A 23,889-nucleotide genomic window follows, 5' to 3' on the forward strand; every position below is an offset into this window, starting at 1 on the left:
CGTCCTTCAGGACAAAGTAAGGGACAGGTGTTCAGCAGACAGGCAGGACAAGCCAAGTCAAGACAGCCCAGGGTGACTAGACAAGCAGCCCCTAAGCCTGAAAAGCATGCCGCATAATGGTGCAGGCCTCCCTCTGGGGCCGACTTCTCTTCTAGCAGAAAGGCACAGGACAACATCCGATGCCTAGGTGAGAGAAACAATGACCCATGTGTATGCTGTGTCCTTCAAAGGATGCCCCCTCAACAGTTTTTTTTTTCTGACAAACCTGCCAAAAGATACAATGTAGAGGGCCTGCCTACGACAGGTAGTGGACTCCCTGTTACAATCCAGAGGGATTGTGCCAGTGACTCAACAACAACTAGGCCAAGGGTATTACTTCGACCCTGTTCTTGTTACCGAAACCAAATGGATCATTCAGACCCATACTAAACTTAATGTCCCTGAACAAGTTTGTAAAGGTGTCCAAATTTAGCATGGAAATACCAAGGACCATTGTCTTGGCAATGGAAACACGGGATTACATGGTGTCCCTGGATATTCAGGATGCATACCTACATGTCCCCATTTCTTAGTCTTACCAATGTTTCCAGCGATTCGCCATGCCACCACAACACTCTCAGTTCCAGGCCCACCTGTTTGGGTTGACTATGGCACCAAGAATCTTTACGAAGGTTATGGCAGTCATGACAGCCTCCCTGAGACGTCTGCGAGTCAGGGTGCTCCCGTATCTGGATGATCTCTTGATCCTTGCCCGTTCACAAGAAAGACTACTAGAACACCAACGGCTGACCAAGGAATTTCTATAGATTCACGGATCACTGCAATTTCATTCACGCCCACTACAGAGCCAGGTGGGATGGGTGTCCTCAGTCCAAAGACTTCTGGACAATGAGTCTCATGGTCGTCACTGTGGCTCGACGAGACTCACCTTCAGTTGGGAAGACCCTTTTGGATTCCGCAGTGGGTGCTCCTCATCACAGACGCAAGTCTGTAGGGTTGAGGAGCCATAGTAGAATCCCGGTCCTTGCAAAGAAAATGATTCCAGGCGGAATCCAGATAGTTGATAAACATCCTGGAGCTAAGAGCAGTCTTCAATGCACTCCAGTTGGCACAGCATCTGCTGCAGGGCAGGCCGGATCAGATCCAGTCAGACAACGCCACAGTGTCATACATAAACCACCAAGAAGGCACAAAATGTATAAAGGCCATGAGGGAAGTATCCAGGATCCTCCAGTTGGTCGAGTGCCACATGCCAGCCATCTCAGCGGTGTTCTGATTGGGAGGCCGACTTCCTAAGTCATCAGGACGTTCACTTGGGAGAGTAGTCACTGCACCCCAAGGTGTTTCATCAGATAACTAAAAGATGGGGAAATCCGGACGTGGATCTGATAGCGTCTTGATACAACAACAAGGTGCTGCTGTTCGGCTCCAGAGCCAGGGACCCACAGGCGGCATTCACAAATGCTCTGTCCATACCGAGGGACTTGAATCTTTCATATGCTTATGTGCCAGTGTCACTTCTTCCTCCTCAGGTACTCCAGAAGTTAAAACAAGAAGGGGGAAGCCCGATTCTAGTGGCATCTGCTTGGCCCAGGAGACATTGGTTCTCAGATCTGATTTATCTGTCAGCTGCTCCTCCTTTCCTGTTACCGCTGTGACAGGATTTGCCCAGTCAAGGAGAATGTCTGCACCCAGACCTGAAGAGGTTGGCTTTGACAGTGTGGCTCTTGAGACAGCCATCTTAAAATGGAAGGGCTTCTAAGAAAAGGTTGCAAAGACAATGATTCAGGCCCGGAAGCCGTCTTCGGCATGAATATACTATAGGGTGTGGCACACCTATTTTTCTGGTTGCAAGGCTAGAGCTTATGACACCAAATATTTTAAAGTGGCGAGACTGCTAGCCTTTCTCCAGAGTGGTCTGGATAAGGATTTGCATTTGGCATCCATTAGAGTTCAGGTCTCTGCGTTGTCAGTCTGGTTTACAATTGGCTACATTACTGGATGTCTGCATGTTCTTGCATGGGGTTCTTTGGATTCAACCCCCATATACCCCTCCCATGGCTCCTTGGGATGTCTTCTGGAAGCTCTCTCAGAACCACCATTTGAGCCCTTAACTTCGATGTAGTTAAAGTGGCTCGCTGCCAAGATATTTTTTTCTGATGGCTATCGCCTCAGCTAGGAGGCTACCAGATTTGGGGGCTTTGTTCTGTCCTTCCCCGTTTCTGGTGTTCCATCAGGACAAAACCTTCATACCTTCCTAATACCGCTTTCAGATGCAAATGTAGGGTCGCACTGGGACTTTGAAATGGTTCAGTCCTGGTGCGACCCTGCATTTGCGGTCTGTTCGGATCGCCTCTGCGAACCGGCATGTTCGCTGACATCATGTGGGGGCGCGGCAGAGCATCGGCACATCATCGGAGGCGGGGGAGGATGCAGTGCTTAGATATGGTTTTGCTCCAAGTGCTGCCTCCTCCATAGTGTGAATGGGAAATGGGTCGCTCGACATGTTTAAGCCGTTCTCACTGCACAGCAACACGGCAACGAACCCGTAAGAACTCTGCTGTAACCGGTAACCCTTTTCACATCACACTAACTACCAGGTCGAACTGGCAAGAAACCGGCTTGTACCCGGTAATTCGGTACGATGTGAAAAGGGTATAAGGTGGTGTTGAAGTTTCATATGAATCAGGAAATAGTGGTTCCGGCCCTATGTTCCTCGAGTCTGTCCAAAAAAGAGAAATCTCTGGACTTTGTACGGCCCTTAAGATTTACTAACAGTGTATGGAATTGATCAGACGTTCGGATTCCTTATTCGTACTATACGGTTTCCACAAAAGAGGGTGGCCAAAAGAGGATGGCTATTCCTGCAGTATCTGCTGCAGGCTGACTCCTCGTCTTCCTGGGTGAAAGTCTATCCTGATCTTCCTGCTGGTCGTCTACTGCTTCACCATATCCGTCCACGGAGATCCTCTGCCGCCAATTAGGACAAGGACAAGGTTAACCCCCCAAAGGGTGTCATCTTCCTCCTAGCTTCCTGACGGTCAATACCCATGGCCAGCATCCCTGGTTCTGGCAGCTACGACCTCATTCAGCACAAGATTCCAACTGGACTTCATCTCATTTCCATTCCTTCTTTATCATCATCCAATCTTCAAATTATCCAATCATCCAATCTTCAAATCATCCAATCTTCAAATCATCCAATCTCCCAATCATCTTCAACCTTATTATTATTATTATTATTATTATTATTGTTGTCAATATCTACAGTTATTTCATTGTGCCATCCTCCATATCTTTATTAAAAAGGTTTAATTTTATTCAATTGCTTCACTCCATTCTGTCGTTCATGCAATAGCCCTACATTAAAGCAGGTACTTGTGAGTTATCCGGGCTGCCGATTTTTTCATCGCGCCCGAAATCGTGGGCATCGCGTCGGTCGTGGCCGTTATAAGGAGCCGCGACGCGATGCCCGCGATTTCCCATAGACAGTAATGTTAAAAGACACGATGGACACGATTTCCGACCCGATTTCCCATAGACAGTAATGTTAAAAGACGCGATGGACCCGATTTCCCATAGACAACAATGTTAAAATAAAATGACAATGTGAAATTGGCCAATATGGGCATTTCACATTGGATATGTTTTAAAAAAAAATGTTTCATGGCCCCCCACCACCGTTAACGCCACCCCGCAGCGTGGCGAGCGCAGCGAGCCCGCGAGGGGCGGCGGTACGTGTCCTCCGACCTTTTCATACCCCTACTATCCACTAGGGCGTGGAGTGAGAATAGAATAGTGTGGCGAGCCCCGCGAGGGGACGCGGACACCTGTGAAGCCCGCAAGGGCACGCGGATACCTGTGAAGGTATCTGCGTCCCCTCGCGGGGCTCGCTGCGCTCGCCACGCTTCGGGCTCGGTGGCTCGCTGCGCTCGCCACACTATTCTATTCTCACTCCACGCCCTAGTGGATAGTAGGGGTATGAAAAAGTCGGAGGACGCGTACCGCCGCCCCTCGTGGGCTCGCTGCGCTCGCCACGCTTCGGGTTGGCGTCAATAGCGGGGTGGCGTTAACGGTGGTGGGGGGCCATGAAACATTTTTTTTTAAAACATATCCAATGTGAAATGGCCATATTGGCCAATTTCACATTGTCATTTTATTTTAACATTGCTGTCTATGGGAAATCGTGTCCATCGCGTCTTTTAACATTGCTGTCTATGGGAAATCGGGTCCATCGCGTCTTTTAACATTACTGTCTATGGGAAATCGGGTCCATCGTGTCTTTTAACATTACTGTCTATGGGAAATCGCGGGCATCGCGTCGCGGCCCCTTATAACGGCCACGACCGACGCGATGCCCCCGATTTGGGCTAAATCGCGGGCATCGCGTTGGTCGGGTGTCCTTAAGTTAAGGACAAAATCGGCAGCCCGGATAACTCACAAGGGGCGGGATGCTATATAGCAGAAATGCGGTAAAAACCCCGTTTTCGGGGTTTCTACCGCATTTCTATATGCTATATGGCGCCTCCGCAGTGTCAGCGCTGCGGAGGGAATCGCCAGCTAAAGCTGGCGAATCCCTGCAGAAGCCTATGGGCTTCTTACCGCAGCGCTGTTTGAGGGATCCGTCACGGATCCCTCCCAGCATGCCCTGCGGCCGGCGCCGGGGTCTGCGCATGCGCAGATGGACTCCCGGGTCACAGACCCGGAAGTCCAGTGCCGGCACCGCATCGCAAGGGACAGCTCTTACCGCAAGAGCTGTCCCTTGCATGAATAACGGCATATGTTATAGCATATGCCGTTATTAAAAATGCGATGTCCGGCGAAGGGGGGCCGCGGATGTTATAACATCCCGCCCAAGTACCTTAAAGCACCCAGCCTCCGTTACACTCCGGCTGGTGCTTCAGCCAGCTCACAAAACCTGACACCCGATGTTAACCGTTAACCTAGAAACCCTGAAGAAGAAAACGGGAGTTATGGTAAAACTCCCTTTCTTCAAGGTTCCTCGGCCACAGGGCACCCAGCCTGGTACGCCTGATGTATGTGGGGCTTGCAATTTTAGTTGTTGGTCCCCTTTCCTCTTGTATGAGTAAATGTATACCATGCCTGTACTTCGTCTTCTGTACTTCTCTGCTTCCTGCTGGGGCTTGTTAACTAAACTAAGTGACCTAGCATGGAGGCAGGGTTACAGAGGAGAGGAGCCAGTCATGATGGAAAGCCTAAAGCTTTGGAGAATTGGTGCCCGGTCCTCTGGATCTGTCTACAACCCTCGATGTTATCCCTGTGGGCCCAGGAACCTTGAAGAAGGGAGATAACCGAAGGTAGGTTTTACCATAACTCCCGTTTTCACAATGACTGTCAGATAAATGTCAGGCGTGTGTCTGGCAGGTGACCTACTGTATGTTCTGTGCAGCAGAGGAGCTTATGGGTAGCGTGAAATATGGCCTTTGATCCCTTTTGAAACTAAACACAGGCAATGAAGCGTAATAATGATTTTGGATCGGTCATAAAAGATTTTATCGGTTTCAAACCCAAATAACCAGTTCAGGGAATAAGTCCTGAGAGATTATGAAATGTGTTATGGAGATGTCCATTAGTTAATATTTAAAGAATCCTATGTCATTAGCCCGACGTCGGGATCCCAACTGTCCGGACTCACATGGTGAGCGCTACACTCGCCACCTATTCTATTGTCCCTCTATGGGGGTCGTGGACCCCCACGAGGGAAAAAAGTAGGTGGCCGTCGGGAACCCGGCTGTCTGTGTTTTGACAGTCGGGATCCCGACGTCGGGTAAATGCCTGTCGGGATCCCGACTGTCGGGACCCCGTCCGGCACCCCTTGGCTCTTCCTAACCTCCTCCCTAATGTCCCAGAGATAGGGTTGTGTGAGTACCTAGAGTAACGCCAAAGGCGGGGTCTAGGAGCAGCTGCTGGGGGAATAAATGACTGAGAAAGGTTGTGGGCGACAGGCATTATTAGGTTGACACATGAAATAGGTCAACAGGCCACAGATCGAAAGGGTCAGAAGGTCGACCCAAGCATTAGGTCGACAATGGGAAGGTCAAAATGAATTTTTCACAAGGGTACAATCCAGCTGCAATAAAATAAAATAACCTACAACTACGTAAAATACCAATAAAAAACCCTGTGAGGGCATCTAACTACTTCCACCCACATCTAACATCACATCCTGGTCACAAAACAGAAGTGGATCTAGACACAGCCCATACTGTACTGTCTATGTTATGATGTGCACAACTAGACCATTGTGTTGGTAACTCCTTTGCCCCTCTGGTGTCTCCTGGCAGGTTCTGGACTCGAGGTCACCGTTCCGACTTCTCAATCTGCTATTTTCCAAACTCAGACTCTCCTGCCATGCACGTTCCGTGTGGCTAGTCCTTCGGTGAATCCCCAGCTCTTGGCCGTATTCTGGCACTTGGAAAACAAGGAGCTGCTGAGATATGACAACAAGGAGAAGGTCTCCAGTCCAGGAGTGTCCATGGATGACCAGGAAGTCAAGCGGGGAAACGCCTCGCTGTCCATTTACAATGTGACCATCTCTAACCAGGGGACGTACAAGTGCTTAGTGATTTACAGTCCTGACAGACAACAGAAGGAGATACAGCTCAATATTCTGGGTAAGTGTCATTCAGCGGTGTTAACCTGCTCACTGTGAGTTCTGAGCTACATATAGGGCAATATTATTGTTTAATCCCCATTTTCCCATTGGTTTTATGCTGCTAACTAGGAAGCTAAGTACTAATTATATATACTTGCCAGTCCCTGATTTACTTGAAATGGTATTTTGGCACTTGGCAGACATATTTGCGTTTGAAGCTCTGTATTCTAGGAGCAGAGGAGATAAATGTACAAAGATGACCGAGCTTAGACACAAAGACCATATAAGGGTTGTCCAAGTATAATAAAGTTCCACAACAGAAGTCGAAACGCATTGACCATGTGCAGCTGTATTTGTTAATCTCTAAAGAGCATGTATTAGGCGGCTGAGTCTGAACCTTGTTGATGGAAATATACATTAGGCGTGAACCTAGTACAGTCTGTCTTGCTGCTGAAGAACTATAATATAATATTATAACTACTGTATGATCATCATTTTTTTTCTCTTTTCTTTCTCTTTCTCTCTCATTTTTTCTCTCTCTCTTTTCTCTCTCTCTCTCTCGCTCTCTCCTTTTCTCTCTCTCTCCTTTTCTCTCTCTCCTTTTCTCTCTCTCCTTTTCTCTCTCTCTTCCAGCTGCCCCAGAGGTGAAGATAAAGAAGAAGGCTCTTCGTCAGGATGAGAGCAGTCTGGTGGAATGTTCTATCACTGATTTCTTCCCAAAAGATATCACAGTGACGTGGCTCAGGGACGGTCAGGCTCTGACCGGATCCGTATTGAAGACATTCCAGATGAACGCAGACGGGACCTATAACGTAAACAGCTCAGTGACCATCACCCCCTCTCAGGCCAAGGGCAATCCTGTCATCACCTGCAAGGTGGACCATGCGTCTCTCCGCGGTCCTCTCCAAGATGGCTTCAGAGTGGAGTATGGAGGTGAGTGCAGCCTTGTGGACTGTCCACACGATGATATCTGACACACAAAAAAACATGAAAAACTCATGTCAAGCTTTTCATGTGTCCATCATTTCGATGCCGGCCTTTTGCTTGTAACGACCTTGTGCCTGTCGACTGGTGTTGACCTGTTGACTGTCAACCCTTTATACCATAATCATCAGGCCCAATTTGTTTCCATGGAAGTTATTTCCAAATCCGTAATATCCAGGGGTTAAAGTGAGGGGGACGACGACGACGACTGAGTTCCACCACCTCTAATGGTGAAGTAGAACACTTTACCATTATATGTAACTGGCACTACTGGGGACATGATATGTAACTGGCACTACTTGGGGCCAGATATTTAACTGGCACTACTGGGGACATGATATGTATCTGCCACTACTGGGGACATGATATGTAACTGGCACTACTGGGGACATGATATGTAACTGGCACTACTGGGGACATGATATGTATCTGCCACTACTGGGGACATGATATGTAACTGGCACTACTGGGGACATGATATGTAACTGGCACTACTGGGGACATGATATGTAACTGGCACTACTGGGGACATGATATGTATCTGCCACTACTGGGGACATGATCTGTAACTGGCACTACTGGGGACATGATATGTATCTGCCACTACTGGGGACATGATATGTAACTGGCACTACTGAGGACACGATATGTAACTGGCACTACTGGGGACATGATATGTAACTGGCACTACTGAGGACACGATATGTAACTGGCACTACTGGGGGACATGATATGTAACTGGCACTACTGGGGACATGATATGTATCTGCCACTACTGGGGACATGATATGTAACTGGCACTACTGGGGACATGATATGTATCTGCCACTACTGGGGACATGATATGTAACTGGCACTACTGGGGACATGATATGTAACTGGCACTACTGGGGACATGATATGTAACTGGCACTACTGGGGGACATGATATGTAACTGGCACTACTGGGGACATGATATGTATCTGCCACTACTGGGGACATGATATGTATCTGCCACTACTGGGGACATGATATGTAACTGGCACTACTGAGGACACGATATGTAACTGGCACTACTGAGGACATGATATGTAACTGGCACTACTGGGGACATGATATGTAACTGGCACTACTGGGGACATGATATGTAACTGGCACTACTGGGGACATGATATGTAACTGGCACTACTGGGGACATGATATGTAACTGGCACTACTGGGGACATGATATGTATCTGCCACTACTGGGGACATGATATGTATCTGCCACTACTGGGGACATGATATGTAACTGGCACTACTGGGGACATGATATGTAACTGGCACTACTGGGGACATGATATGTAACTGGTACTACTGGGGACATGATATGTATCTGCCACTACTGGGGACATGATATGTAACTGGCACTACTGGGGACATGATATGTAACTGGCACTACTGGGGACATGATATGTATCTGCCACTACTGGGGACATGATATGTATCTGCCACTACTGGGGACATGATATGTAACTGGCACTACTGGGGACATGATATGTAACTGGCACTACTGGGGACATGATATGTAACTGGTACTACTGGGGACATGATATGTATCTGCCACTACTGGGGACATGATATGTAACTGGCACTACTGGGGACATGATATGTATCTGCCACTACTGGGGACATGATATGTAACTGGCACTACTGAGGACATGATACTGTATGTAACTGGCACTACTGAGGACATGATACTGTATGTAACTGGCACTACTGAGGACATAATACTGTAGAAATACATGTACAAATGCTCACCTCGACCCCCTGCAGTTTGCCTACCGAGCAAACAGAAGTGTCGAGGATGCAGTCAACCTAGGGCTGCACCACATTCTACAGCACCTGCACAGTCCAGGCACCTATGCAAGGATACTATTTGTTGATTTCAGCTCGGCATTCAACACTATCATCCCTGACATCCTGGAGCCAAAACTCAGTTCAGTAGGAGTCCCAGAACCTACATGCTCCTGGATCACTGACTTCCTGACTGAAAGGAAACAGGCGGTGAAAGCAGGCGCATTCATGTCAAACACATGCACAATTAGCACCGGTGCCCCTCAAGGATGTGTCCTCTCCCCCCTGCTCTTCTCCCTCTACACAAACGACTGCACCTCAGCAGAACAGTCAGTAATAATTATAAAATTTGCAGACGACACAACGGTTATCGGTCTAATCATGGATGGAAACGAGTCGGCATACAGACGGGAGGTGGATCGGCTAACTAAATGGTGTTGCGGAAACAACCTTGACCTCAACCCACTCAAAACGGTGGAGATGGTGGTGGACTTCAGAAGGAAACCAAATGCCATGCACCCACTCATAATATCTGACAGAGTAGTGTCGAGGGTCGACTCCTTCAAATTCCTAGGAACAAAGATTTCCTGCGACCTCAAATGGGGTCCCAACATCATTACAACTGTCAAGAAGGCTCAGCAGCGGTTGTTCTTCCTGAGGCAACTCAAGAAATGCAACATCCCGCAGGAGCTGCTGCTCATCTTCTACACTGCCATAGTAGAGTCTGTCCTTTGCTCCTCGATCACAATCTCGTTCGGAGGAGCAAACGAGAATGACAGACGAAGGTTGCAAAGAGTGGTGAGGATGGCAGAAAAGATCATTGGGGCGGAGCTCCCCACTGTCCAAGAACTATACCTACCCAGGGTCAATAAGCGTGCAGGAAAGATCTTGGCGGACAAGCTACACCCTGGCCACAACCTGTTTGAACCCCTTCCGTCAGGCAGATGTTTTAGGTCCATTCCAGCAAAGACGACAAGAACTACAAAAGGCTTCTTCCCAATAGCTGTCCACCAACTAAACCGTATTGAACATACCAAATACTTAATACTAACTCGAACTGTTCTAGATATATGTGAAATGTATGTGATGTATGTTTATGCCTCTCTTCCCACCCCCTTTGTGTTCCCTGATTGATGCTGCACTGTTACCACAAAAAATACCAAGCATACGCAAGTATACCTGGCCAATAAAGATGATTCTGATGTAACTGGCACTACTGCGGACATGATATGTAACTGGCACTACTGAGGACATAATACTGTATGTAACTGGCACTACTGAGGACATGATACTGTATGTAACTGGCACTACTGAGGACATGATACTGTATGTAACTGGCACTACTGAGGACATAATACTGTATGTAACTGGCACTATTGAGGACATGATATGTAACTGGCACTACTGGGGACATGATATGTAACTGGCACTATATATCTGCAAGAAAATTATTGCTTGCTATTCAAATTCAAGTGCAATTCCCCCCAGCCAGTGGAGCAAGTCTAAAAAAAAGACTTAGCGGGACTGTGTATGCATGCCGAATGGGTGTGGCCACATGCCACATGGGGCGTAGCCAATGAAAATATGGACATGATACATGGAACACTGGGAGGACACCTGCGAATGAAGGCATGCCCCTGCCTGCCTCCCATGACGTCAGCGCCTGCCCCGAATTCACACAAGAACGGGCGAGATAAAAGTCCAGGCCTACTTTATCTATGAAGAGAGGAGAAATCATTTGATCGTTCGCCAGGCAGCGAAAATACGCAGCTTAGTGAGCAACCCCGAATTACCTCCTAAATGAGCTGTGTGGCCACATATATGCTTGGAAAATCTACATTAAAGTGCTGTACAAAGGAAATGTGTTATTAACTAAGTATGACGCTTAACATGCACAATATATACTGACCAATCAGCAACGAGCTTTCATTGGTTTGCACAATTCCATCATTTAGAAATTACGGTTCTTGTGAATTATCCGGGCTGCCGATTTTGTCCTTAAGTTTAGTTAACTTAAGGACACCCGACCGACGCGATGCCCGCGATTTAGCCCCAAATCGGGGGCATCGCGTCGGTCGTGGCCGTTATAAGGGGCCGCGACGCGATGCCCACGATTTTCCATAGACAGTAATGTTAAAAGACACGATGGACCCGATTTCCCATAGACAGTAATGTTAAAAGACACGATGGACCCGATTTCCCATAGACAGCAATGTTAAAATAAAATGACAATGTGAAATTGGCCAATATGGGCATTTCACATTGGATATGTTTTAAAAAAAAAATGTTTCATGGCCCCCCACCACCGTTAATGCCACCCCGCTATTGACGCCAACCCGAAGCGTGGCGAGCGCAGCGAGCCCGCGAGGGGCGGCGGTACGCGTCCTCCGACCTTTTCATACCCCTACTATCCACGTCGGCGCGGAGTTGAGAATAGAATAGAGTGGCGAGCGTAGCGAGCCCCGCGAGGGGACGCGGATACCTTCATAGGTATCCGCGTCCCCTTGCGGGCTTCACAGGTGTCCGCGTCCCCTCGCGGGGCTCGCTGCGCTCGCCACGCTTCGGGCTCGGTGGCTCGCTGCGCTCGCCACACTATTCTATTCTCAACTCCACGCCGACGTGGATATTAGGGGTATGAAAAGGTCGGAGGACGCGTACCGCCGTCCCTCGCGGGCTCGCTGCGCTCGCCACGCTTCGGGTTGGCGTCAATAGCGGGGTGGCGTTAACGGTGGTGGGGGGCCATGAAACTTTTTTTTTAAAACATATCCAATGTGAAATGGCCATATTGGCCAATTTCACATTGTCATTTCATTTTAACATTGCTGTCTATGGGCAATCGGGTCCATCGCGTCTTTTAACATTACTGTCTATGGGAAATCGTGGGCATCGCGTCGCGGCCCCTTATAACGGCCACGACCGACGCGATGCCCCCGATTTCGGGCGCGATGAAAAAATCGGCAGCCCGGATAACTCACAAGTACCGAAATGACATACGTAATCCTGGTACAAGAGGTCCTGTAAATCTAACCCTGTGCTATGTATACAGTAACACTAAGCTGGTTGGACCACTATGATATAATGGTTCCTATAGCCTTGGCTCAGTTATTTCACAACTTCATTTCTGCTAAATAAAGTTACAGGGAATTTGAATTCCAGCCGCCTGAACTTGACTCTTCCCACAATTCTTTAGAAGTTGAATCCCAAATTGAATACTGGATTTGGCGCATCCTTTGTAAAACATGACAATAACAGCCCTAGGGGGGTTACATTTATTAAAACTTTTAAAAATGATCAGATTCTGTCAATCATACACACTGTACAATTTTTTCGACCAATTTGGTTGAAAGACATTTCCATTGAACCCAGTGTCCTGGACGAAAGATATTGATGACAGATGAACGACGAATGATGATGCGCATACCCGCCAGTTGTTCATCCAGATTGTTCGTCAACTGTGCATGCAGCTCAATTTGGATATCTTTCACAAAGAGCCGATAAACTGTAGCTAGATCTTTCGTCTGTCGTCTGTCGTCAATGTCTTTCATCAACATCTTTCGTCCAGGACAATGGGTTCAATGGAAATGTCTTTCAACTAAATTGGTCAAATAATTGTACCGTCTGTATGCACTTTTATAGAATCTGATTGGTTGATATGGGCAACATCACCTTTTTTTCAGTTTTAGAAGCGTTAAGAGATTTACCCCAAATAATGCATTTTCAAAATAACATAGAAAATGCTTAATAAAAATAAATTGTTATTGCTAATAATTATGCACATAGCAATGTTAAGGCGTAACTCCTGCCCCGGCATCAGCCACAATGTGCACATGATAACAGAAAGAGAGGCACCACCACATCGAGTATCATGTTGTAGCATCTGTTCCTTATTATCTAACATGTTTCTGCAGCTGCTCCCTCTGTGAGAGTCATATCTGCAAAGACCCCCGGCAATGAGGAGCAGATATATGTGTGTGAGGCCAGGGGGTATTACCCAGAAGCCATGGCGATAAGCTGGTTGTTGGATGGGAAGAGAATGGAGCCGCCCAGAGGAAGCGTCAATGGTATTTTCAATAAAGAGATCTATTATCGGGTTCTGATGGACAGTGACAAGCGGCCAAGTGAGATCTCTTGTGAGGTCCGACATGAGACGTTGGACAGCCCTATCACTGAGATGCTGGAAGTCAAACTAAACAGTAAGTAACTCTGTGATACTGTCACCGCCTCTGGCCTGTTTCACTTCACAATTGTTTGGCATGAAGATATAATTGTATATAGCAGTGGTGGATCCTGGGGTGGGGCTGCAGCACAGTCCGAAATTCAAATAGGGGAGCCGCACCCACTGCCAGTGAGCCAGTTTGGCAGCAGCAGATTGGATGCTGGAGATTGCAGGAATCTGTCATGCTGCAACACCTAAGCAGGGGCAGAGCAGCACCAGATGGTGAACCTAAATAATTGCTGTTCAATTCAGAAGATCTTGATCACAAATAGATAGCTATCTATTTGTGATCAAGATCTTCTGAATCGAACAGCAATTATTTATGTTCACCATTTGTATATTTGCGATACCCTAATAAGGGCTTGTTTTATTTCTGTACATTGTACGTAGATTTGTACGTTTTATATTAAATATCAAATGTTCAAATCTGTATTGATTGTATACTAGCGCACTCTGATACTCCCCCCCCTTTTTTTCCATTTCTATTGTTTGGGTCTTGTCTAACAGAAGACCCTTCAGAGGTGCTGCTCCTATTCCATTTGGCTTAGGCCGTGGCGGCCACCACACGGAAGGAGTTAATCCTCTGTGCTGCGACACCATCTTGGACAAGGGGCGCTTGGCGCCAAATTAAAAAATTTTTTTTATTCACATTGTGTATGGGCGCCGTGGCCCCGCTCTATCTCCGGCAACCCCAGCGCCATCCAGCTGTAACCCCATCCTCCAGTGGAGAGGGAATGTGGCATGGTCGAGCGGTGTGCTGGGAGATGCTGCAACCAGGATGCTGTCCCGGGCTGCAGCGCTACAGAAGCCCATGCTACACGGCGGTGCGCTGGGAACTGCTGCTGCCAAGAGTTCGGGCACGGAAGGTTGGAAGCCGGCTTCTCAGCACAGCCAGTCCAGTGTTAAGGAGCCCCTGCAGCTGGGCTGCAGGGCTCAAGGGAGACCAGAGCTGGGCAAAATGGGTTAAATAAAGATATTTTAAATGTATTAATATATGTGAAGCACTGAGCTGGGACTGAAGGTCCGCAGCTGCAGTGTTATGTGGTTTCGGAAGCGTCTGCTGAGCACAGGCTGTGTATGATGTATAAAGTGTAATTTAAATGTATTTTAAATGTGAAAATGCACTTTGAAAATGACTTAAGGAAGGAATCCTTGTGATAAGGAAATTAGATGCTAATTTTGGTTTCCTCCTGAATGTCTGTGAGTGGCCACTGCACAGCAGGTAGTAGGCTTTGTGTCTGTAGTTCCTGTGTAAAGGTGTTAGTAGTACATCACTTGTGTATGTGATGTGTCACTAAATCCATGCCATCCTGTGTGCGAGATGTTGGTAATGCACAGACATTTGTGTTTCTTTATGTAAACATGTCCAGGAGATAATCAAATGATCTCCACCTTTCCTGGAAGTTATATATTCTAAGGAAATTGGACTCGGTTCAATACACACATTCCAGCAGGTAGTACTCAGGTGCCAGCGTTTGGGCCTGAGGAGGGAACGGTGGTTCCAGGCGTCACCTAAGTAGGAGCCTGGTGGTGGCAGCAGTGATATCCACACCCACTGCGTAGTGGGCGGAGTCAGTGACGGGTGGTTACTGACGATAACAGGGAATCGGTTATTGGCCAGGTCCCGTGAGACCAGGAACCGCCATCTGTGGACCCGAAGGGCATAGCCAGAGCGTAAGGGCAGGCGTCCGGTCACAGGGAGCATTTGATCTCACATGCTCTCCAGCTGTGGTAGAACTACAAGTCCCAGCATGCACTACCAGACATTGGATTGTAATGGTGGGATATACTGGGACTTGTAGTCCCACCATGATTGAAGAAGCACAGTTTGAAGCTCTAGAATACAGTAACGGATATATAACTGCATATTCTCTCCTCTCTGTGCCCACAGCTGACTGTAGGAGAGCATGTCATGCCGGCCTCACCGTCTTCTTCCTGGTATTAGCATTGCTGGCGTTTGGAGCTATGGCGGCTTCCTGGTATCTCATCACCAAGAAGAAATGTGAGATGATTATATTATATAATACTTTACTTTGTATATACAGATGTATCCTTCCGCTTTAAACAGCCAATCTTGTATGGCATGAATCAGTAGTGCCGGGTTTAATTTTTTGCGACTTGAATAATGGAGAGAATAATAGACACAAGCAGCAGCAGTCACACATTGAATATAGACATCCACACATCATTTCACTCTGCAGAAGCTGCTTGTGCATCATTATAATCAGCAAAAGCTGCTTGTGCATCATAATCATCAGAAGCTGCTTGTGCATCCTATTTAACAGAAAAAGTCACAAAAACAATTCCTGGCGCTACAGTCACATGGAAATGACGCGTTATGTATAATACGACTTCTATTGCATAGACAACAGACGTATATGGACACCACTGTAATTATTTTAAAACTTTGAAATACCACATTTTAATCTCACAACATACTGCAGTATAAATGCAGGAATTGCATTAAGCACCATCTACTTCTCCTGCTTAGAGTAGAGAGCTAATTTCCATTAATCAGTTACTTGTATCTGTCTTGTGAAATCTATACAGTTATACATAGTATCTGATTGGCTGCCAGTGGCTTACTATCCCCCCCCCCCCTCCCACCCACACATACTTCCATAGCTTAATCCAACAACTTCCATAGTCCCTATCTGTAACCCACCCAGCCTTACTCTAAACTCACACCCAGCCTAACTCTTACCTCCCGCAGCCTAAACCCCAACCACCCATACCAAAGCCTGACCCTATTGTTGACCTTCTGACATTGTCCAGATTTTACATGCTGACATTTTAGTTGTTAGCATGTTACCTGTCGACATTTCAACAATGGCAACGTAATAAATGGAGACATTGTGGTGTCAACACTGTGGAGGTGAAACTAAGATGTGTGTTCCTCTCTTCAGTTGATTTAAAGCTGTTCTGTATGAGTCCCATCCACGTGGAGCCATTTAGGACCAATGATGAGCAGGTGACCCTGTACTGTGTGGCCTCTAACTGCACAGCGAACGTAGCTGTGGCCTGGACCGTGAAAGAGAAAGGCGGGGAGAAGATGACAATATCAGACCCTCGGACACATAATGATGGAGAGAAGGCGCCATTGCTCTCCGGCGATTACACTGTTAGGACAGACCAGTCTGCGTGCTCATTGGACAAGCTGTGCAACGTTCTCACCGCGTTGAGATTTAAACGTCCTAAATCTGAACGCAAAGACCTGGAGGTCACCTGCAGGTTCTGCTGTGATGGGATCAAAGAGGAGAGGAGTTGGGAATGCAGCTGGACATTAAGTAAGAAGACCAGTCACATTTTCTAAAGGTTTATTTCTGTAAGAGTTCTGTTACCTGTGATGGTACGGCCATTGGGCAGACGTAGGTGGTTTGTTACATGGCCCCTCAAAAACACTTTTACAACCAAGCGGCACAGTTCCATTTTCACCTCCCCACCTAATAAGTAAATACTTAATGGGAAGTGAGGGTACCCAGCCTAGCATCTGCTCCTGTTACTCCCAAGCACACAACTCTACATTTTCATGGCAGGTTCTTAGGACACCTTCCATCAGTTACATTACATATATACACACTAGGTGATTCATCGCACCCTACGGGCGCTCTTCACACCGGCGTAAGGGGCTGCGCCCCCTTAATTTGTGAACGTTTGTATTGTGAGAAATATGGTTAGAATTGTATGAAAGATGCCTGTATTGCAACTTGAGTTATAGGTGAAATGTCTTAAATAGAGAGCATATGATGTGGAAGGGGGTGTGTATTGTTTTGTTTAATTAAAAAGCGGTTACAGAGTAAGATGTACATTGATAGAGGGAGGGTACAGTGACATTTGTGGGGGGGGGAGTGGTGCGTGTGTGTGTTGTTGAGGTGTGTGTGTGTGCAATAGTATAGTAGGGTGTTTTTGAGTCAGCGGCTCCCCACTGGCGGAGGTCACGACACAGGAAAACAGGAGGCTGGGTAGTGATAGGGGTGTGTGGGCATAAGGGGGACTAAAGAGGAGGGTGGGGGACACTGTGCAGCTTCTGCCAGTGGGTGAGGGTCCAGCGTGGCAGCACAGGAGTACAGGACGGTGCCCCTGAGTCAGTGTCTCCTCCTACTGGGTGGGAGTTAGGGTGCATGAGAGCAGGAGGCTGGGCTATGAGGCATGATAGGGGTATGTGGGCAACACAGCATCAGCGACTCCCCAGTGGTGGAAGTTACGGTTCAGGAGAGCAGGAAGCTGGGTAGTGATAGGGGTGTGTGGGCATACGGGGGACTAAAGAGGAGGGTGGGGGACACTGTGCAGCTTCTGCCAGTGGGTGAGGGTCCAGCGTGGCAGCACAGGAGTACAGGACGGTGGCCCTAAGTCAGTGTCTCCTCCTACTGGGTTAGAGTTAGGGTGCATGAGAGCAGGAGGCTGGGCTATGAGGCATGATAGGGGTATGTGGGCAACACAGCGTCAGCGACTCCCCAGTGGTGGAAGTTACGATTCAGGAGAGCAGGAAGCTGGGTAGTGATAGGGGTGTGTGGGCATACGGGAGACTAAAGAGGAGGGTGGGGGACACTGTGCAGCTTCTGCTAGTGGATGGGGGTCCAGCGTGGCAGCACAGGAGTACAGGACGGTGGCCCTGAGTCAGTGTCTCCTCCTACTGGGTGGGAGTTAAGGTGCATGAGAGCAGGAGGCTGGGTGGTAAAGCATGATAAAGGAATGTGGGCAACACAGGGTGAGCGGGTCCCCACTGGCGGAAGTTAAGGGGCAGGAGAACAGGAGGCAGGGCAGTGATAGAGGTGTATGGGCATGAGGGTTAGTAAAGGTTTCGCTGTTGCAGAGTAGGGATGAGCATTGGTGCAGACGCCATCGATGGTTGGCATTGATGGCGATTTTGCACCCTGCCATCGATAGTAGTAACATATTACTTGGATAACCATCGATTGTTGTAGTTATCGATGGTCATCCATTATATCTGACTGAATAGGCCGTGGGTCAATCAGACCTCGGTGGCGGGTCTTCCGGGTGTGGGGGGGCGGAGCTATGCTCCGAGGGGGGCGTGGGGGGGTCCTGAATCGCGGGAGGGGGGGTTGTGGGAGGCCGCAAATCACGGGAGGGGGGTGCGGGGGGTGCCGTGAATCGTGGGAGGGGGGTCCGCGAATTGCGGGAGGGGGTCTGCAAATCAAAGGAGGGGGGGTGTGAATCGCGGGAGGTGCCGTGGGGGTCCGTGAATTGCGGGAAGGGGTCCGCAAATCGCGGGAGGGGGGCGCAGGGGTGCCGCGGGGGGAGGGGTTTGCCATGAATCGCGGGAGGGGGCTAGAATCGCGTGAGGGGGGCGCGAATCACGGGAGGGGGGTGCCGTGATTCGTGGGAGGGGGGTCCGCGAATTGCGGGAGGGGGTCTGCAAATCATGGGAGGGGGGGTGTTAATCGCGGGAGGTGCCGTGGGGGTCCGTGAATTGCGGGAGGGGGTCCGCAAATCGCGGGAGGGGGGCGCAGGGGTGCCGCGGGGGGGGGGGGTTTGCCATTGAATCGCGGGAGGGGGCGCGCATTGCGTGAGGGGGGCTAGAATCGCGTGAGGGGGGCGCGAATCAAGGGAGGGGGGTCCGCAAATCGCAGGAGGGGGGGTGCCGTGCAAGAGGGGGGTGCAGGGATCTGCGATTAGCGGGAGGGGGGGCGGGGGTCCGCAAATCGCGGGAGGGGCGCAGGGGGCTTGAATTGCGGGAAGGGGGGTCCGCAAATTGCGGGAGGTGGGTTGTGGGGGTCCTTGAATCGCGGGAGGGGCGCGGGGGGTGCCGTGAATAAAGGGAGGGGGACGCGGGGTGGGGTCGGGTTGTGGGGGGCCGCAAATCGCGAGAGGGGGGGTGCGGAGGGTGCTGTGAATCGCGGGAGGGGGGCGTAAATCGTGGGAGGGGGGTCCGCAAATCGCGGGTGGGGGTGCGGGAGGGGGGTGTGAATCGTGGTAGGGGGTCGCGGGAGGTGCCGTGGGGGTCCGTGAATCCCGGGAAGGGGGCGCGGGGGAGGTGCCGTGAATGGCGGGAGGGGGTGGGGGTTCGCAAATCGCAGGGGGGGCTAGAATCGCTTGAGGGGGGTGCGAATCGCAGGAGGGGGGGTCGTGGGGGGCCGCAAATCGCAGGAGGGGGCTGGGGTTCACAAATCACGGGAGGGGGGCACAGCGAATCGTGGGAGGGAGGCGTGGCGAATCGCGGGAGGGGGGGTCTTTTCCTTAGGGGGGGCGGGTTTGTGTATAACGATGGGCGGGAACATTATACACATAGAACACTGGTCTTTTCCCTAGGGGGGCGGGTTTGTGTATGCCGCTGGGAGGTAACATTATATACACAGGGGATGAGTGACAGATCTGGCTAAATATATATACACATGGGTCTGCATGTTCTTGGTGAATCAGGTGAGGGTGAAAGGGGTTCCGGCACCAGTGTGAGGCAATGAAGGCCCGGCATGTGTAAGGAGATGGAGGCTTCTGCTGCGGTGAGGTTGGGTCCTATTTTCCATATTAATAGCAAAATCCTGGAATTGGACACCCCGATCCTGCCATTTTTAGTACAAAATCCTGGGATCCCGCCAACCCCATGATTGGAATCCCTATGTGTATTATTATTACTAAGGGTCTGCACAGATTTACAAAGTGCAGATACAGTGCAAACATTAGGAGGATACACACAGATACTGTATCCTAAAATATGCTAATTCAGCGGGAGGTAGGGGGCATCATTTGTGTTCCAGGAACCCCGCTTCCCCACAGCCTGGCCTGCGGCCATTACATGCAGTGCGGGATGCTGGCTGAAATCGAAATTTTTTTTTAAAGGGGCAAACCCGTGCCTTGTAAGAGATTGCCCCTTTAAAAAAAATGGCTGATTCCGACGGCATACCACACTGCCACCGAACTCAGCCGGCATTACATTCCGCCCCTTGTGTTTCTCCCTGCGGTTAATGAGCGCTTGCTGTTTATGTGTGCATCCCTGGGAGGGGTCAGAGCTCATACCGGCTGCCATTACATTTACACCTGATTGACATCATGGGTGACATTCTATGCTATGCGCTAAATGCGCATGTTTTATTTGCGCACCACATCGCCGCAAATCGCCTATTTTAAATTCGCATTTTTCAGTCAAAATGCGCATATTTAATGTGATGCGCATTGGAGGCTGAAAAGTGCGAAGAGGGGCGATTTGCAGCGAAGTGGTGCGCTGTATTTAGTCCTGAAAATGTGCGATTTTCATGTCTGAAAATCGCACATTTGCAGGACAGCGCAAAGTGTCAAAAAAAAAAAACGAGCGCGGGGTCCCCCGCCCGAGTATAACCAGCCCCGGGCTCACTAAGCCGGTGCTGGTGACATAAAATCAGGGTCCCCGACAAATAGGGGTCCCCTTGATTTTATGAAACCAGCACCAGGCTCAAGGTCCGGCGCTGGTTCCCAAAATACGGGGGACAAAATGACTAGGGGTCCCCCGTATTTTAAGAACCAGCACCGGACACAACCACCCAGCAGGGTAATGCCACAGCCGGGGGAAACTTATTATATAAGCTCTTGCGGCCAAAGCATTAACCCCCTGGCTGGTCAGCATGGGCAGGGGTCCTGGGGAAGTGGGGACCCCCCCAATGAAGGGGTCCCCCCCCTCCAGGACTTACCAGCCCATGCTGATAGTCCGGGGCTATCCCCGATGCCCCTGGGCGGTGGGCATGGGGCTGATGACTTGTGTAAAAAAAAGAATTAAAACTATTGTTTTATACTGGCGAACTATGAGTCCCAGCAAGCCTACCCCGCATGCTGGGACTTGGGAAACCACAAGTCCCAGCATGCGGGGCATTAAAGGGCCCGCTGGCACTTGTAGTTCTGCAGTGCAAAAAATAGTTCACAAAATCACACTGACACACTGTAAAATAAAACTTTAATACACACAAAACACACACACACTGATACTTACCTACCTTGAGCCCGTAGGTCGTTCCCTGGATCCTGGGTCCGTCCTCCGGGGCTCCAGCAGAAGAGTCCGGTTCCGGGGCCTTGGTCCTGGTTCCGGGGCTGGTCCTGGGGTTCCGGGGCTCCTGGGCTGCAGAATCCGGGGTCCGGGATCCGAGGTAGTCCACAGGGGTACCTAAGGAAGCAAATCCAACTCACCTGGTCCCCGGCGGCGACCTCGGACTCCTCTCCGGTGACTGCGCTGCTTCCATCTGGTACCCGGCTTGCAGGACTTTGACCGGCGCTGAGATGTTTCCTCCTCGGCGTCTCTGCACAGAATGATTTCTTGGCCAATCAGGAGCCGAGAAAGTCGGCTCCTGATTGGCCAGAAATCATTCTGAATACAGACGCCGAGGAAGTAACATCTCAGCGCATCTAGAGCAGAGATGTTTCCTCCTCGGCGTCTCTAATTAGAATGATTTCTGGCCAATCAGGAGCCGACTTTCTCGGCTCCTGATTGGCCAAGAAATCATTCTGTGCAGAGACGCCGAGGAGGAAACATCTCAGCGCCGGTCAAAGTCCTGCAAGCCGGGTACCAGATGGGAGCAGCGCAGTCACCGGAGAGGAGTCCGAGGTCGCCGCCGGGGACCAGGTGAGTTGGATTTGCTTCCTTAGGTACCCCTGTGGACTACCTCGGATCCCGGACCCCGGATTCTGCAGCCCAGGAGCCCCGGAACCCCAGGACCAGCCCCGGAACCAGGACCAAGTTCACGGAACCGGACTCTTCTGCCCTGGAGACCCAGGATCCAGGGACCGACCTACAGGCTCAAGGTAGGTAAGTATCAGTGTGTGTGTGTTTTGTGTGTATTAAAGTTTTATTTTACAGTGTGTCAGTGTGATTTTGTGAACTATTTTTTGCACTGCAGAACTACAAGTGCCAGCGGGCCCTTTAATGCCCTGCATGCTGGGACTTGTGGTTCCCCAAGTCCCAGCATGCGGGGTAGGCTTGCTAGGACTCATAGTTCGCCAGTATAAAACAATAGTTTTAATTCTTTTTTTTACACAAGTCATCAGCCCGATGCCCACCGCCCAGGGGCATCGGGGACAGCCCCGGACTATCAGCATGGGCTGGTAAGTCCTGGAGGGGGGGGACCCCTTCATTGGGGGGGTCCCCACTTCCCCAGGACCCCTGCCCATGCTGACCAGCCAGGGGGTTAATGCTTTGGCCGCGGGAGCTTATATAATAAGTTTCCCCCGGCTGTGGCATTACCCTGCTGGCTGGTTGTGTCCGGTGCTGGTTCTTAAAATACGGGGGACCCCTAGTCATTTTGTCCCCCGTATTTTGGGAACCAGCGCCGGACCTTGAGCCTGGTGCTGGTTTCATAAAATCAAGGGGACCCCTATTTGTCGGGGACCCTGATTTTATGTCACCAGCACCGGCTTAGTGAGCCCGGGGCTGGTTATACTCGGGCGGGGGACCCCGCGCTCGTTTTTTTTTTTTTTAACCCTTTGTTTTATTTTTTTCAGCAGAACCCTGCACAGAACATTGCGAATGATCTGTGCAGGGTTCTGGCTAATTCGCCTAACAGACCCTGGTCTGAAATAAGTGCGATAATTAGTCACCTAAAAAATGCGATGTGCAAATGCGCATTGCATTAAATAAGCGACTTGTATAGTTTTCTATACGAAAACATCTGGATGCGTTAAAAATGCGAATTTATCTCGCATTTTTATTCAGCATACCTTAACGCACATAATATGCGATTTCAGTCCCTGAGCGCATCCCATTAAATTAACGATTTAATGGGAAAATGCGATATCGCCATTTTGTGGTCTAATTACCGCAAAAAAACGATAATCGCACAGCATAGAATGTCACCCCATTTTTCTGTCAGCAGTCGGTTTTATTATATAGACAACCCAATGCATCACATTGTAATATGAGTGACGTGGAGACAGAAAACAGTAACAAGCCTCCTTATCTCTTCACAGCAGTCACCGACCATTGGGTCAAACAGTCAATAAGCTATGATGTACTTTTATTTGCAGAAGAGCCAAAGATGTCAGCCCCTATAGTGCTGTCCCTGTGTGACTCCGGGGATGTCCTGTGCTCTGTGACTCTGGAGAAGTTTTATCCCGGAGACATCCAGATAACATGGAGCTGCGGGGTTGGACATTACCAGGAGCTGGATACAGCTAATACCAGTATTATAGAACATAATGACTACACATTTACTGCTGTGAGTGAATGCAGAGTCCCCGGACATCTCTTTAAGGACCCAGGATTCAGAGTCCGTGTGATGTGGACACATGAGTCTATGGAGGAGGCGGAGTCCCGGGAAGTGTCTGCAACAGGTAACGTCA

General features: G+C 49.5%; 1 protein-coding gene across 1 annotated transcript in view; it reads left to right on the forward strand.

The window, feature by feature from the left end:
• LOC146019882 (uncharacterized) overlaps positions 1–23,889 on the forward strand; it is a 62,475-nt gene that overhangs the window by 19,013 nt on the left and 19,573 nt on the right. Inside the window, exons 2-7 of the mRNA XM_083152518.1 lie at positions 6,306–6,635; positions 7,250–7,549; positions 13,325–13,609; positions 15,524–15,634; positions 16,539–16,919; positions 23,575–23,880. Coding sequence (XP_083008644.1) covers positions 6,306–6,635; positions 7,250–7,549; positions 13,325–13,609; positions 15,524–15,634; positions 16,539–16,919; positions 23,575–23,880 — 1,713 coding nt within the window. The remainder of the gene's footprint in view (positions 1–6,305; positions 6,636–7,249; positions 7,550–13,324; positions 13,610–15,523; positions 15,635–16,538; positions 16,920–23,574; positions 23,881–23,889) is intronic.

Source organism: Crinia signifera, chromosome 7 (assembly GCF_055691185.1).
Source record: "Crinia signifera chromosome 7, ASM5569118v1, whole genome shotgun sequence".
NCBI classification, from domain to species: domain Eukaryota; kingdom Metazoa; phylum Chordata; class Amphibia; order Anura; family Myobatrachidae; genus Crinia; species Crinia signifera.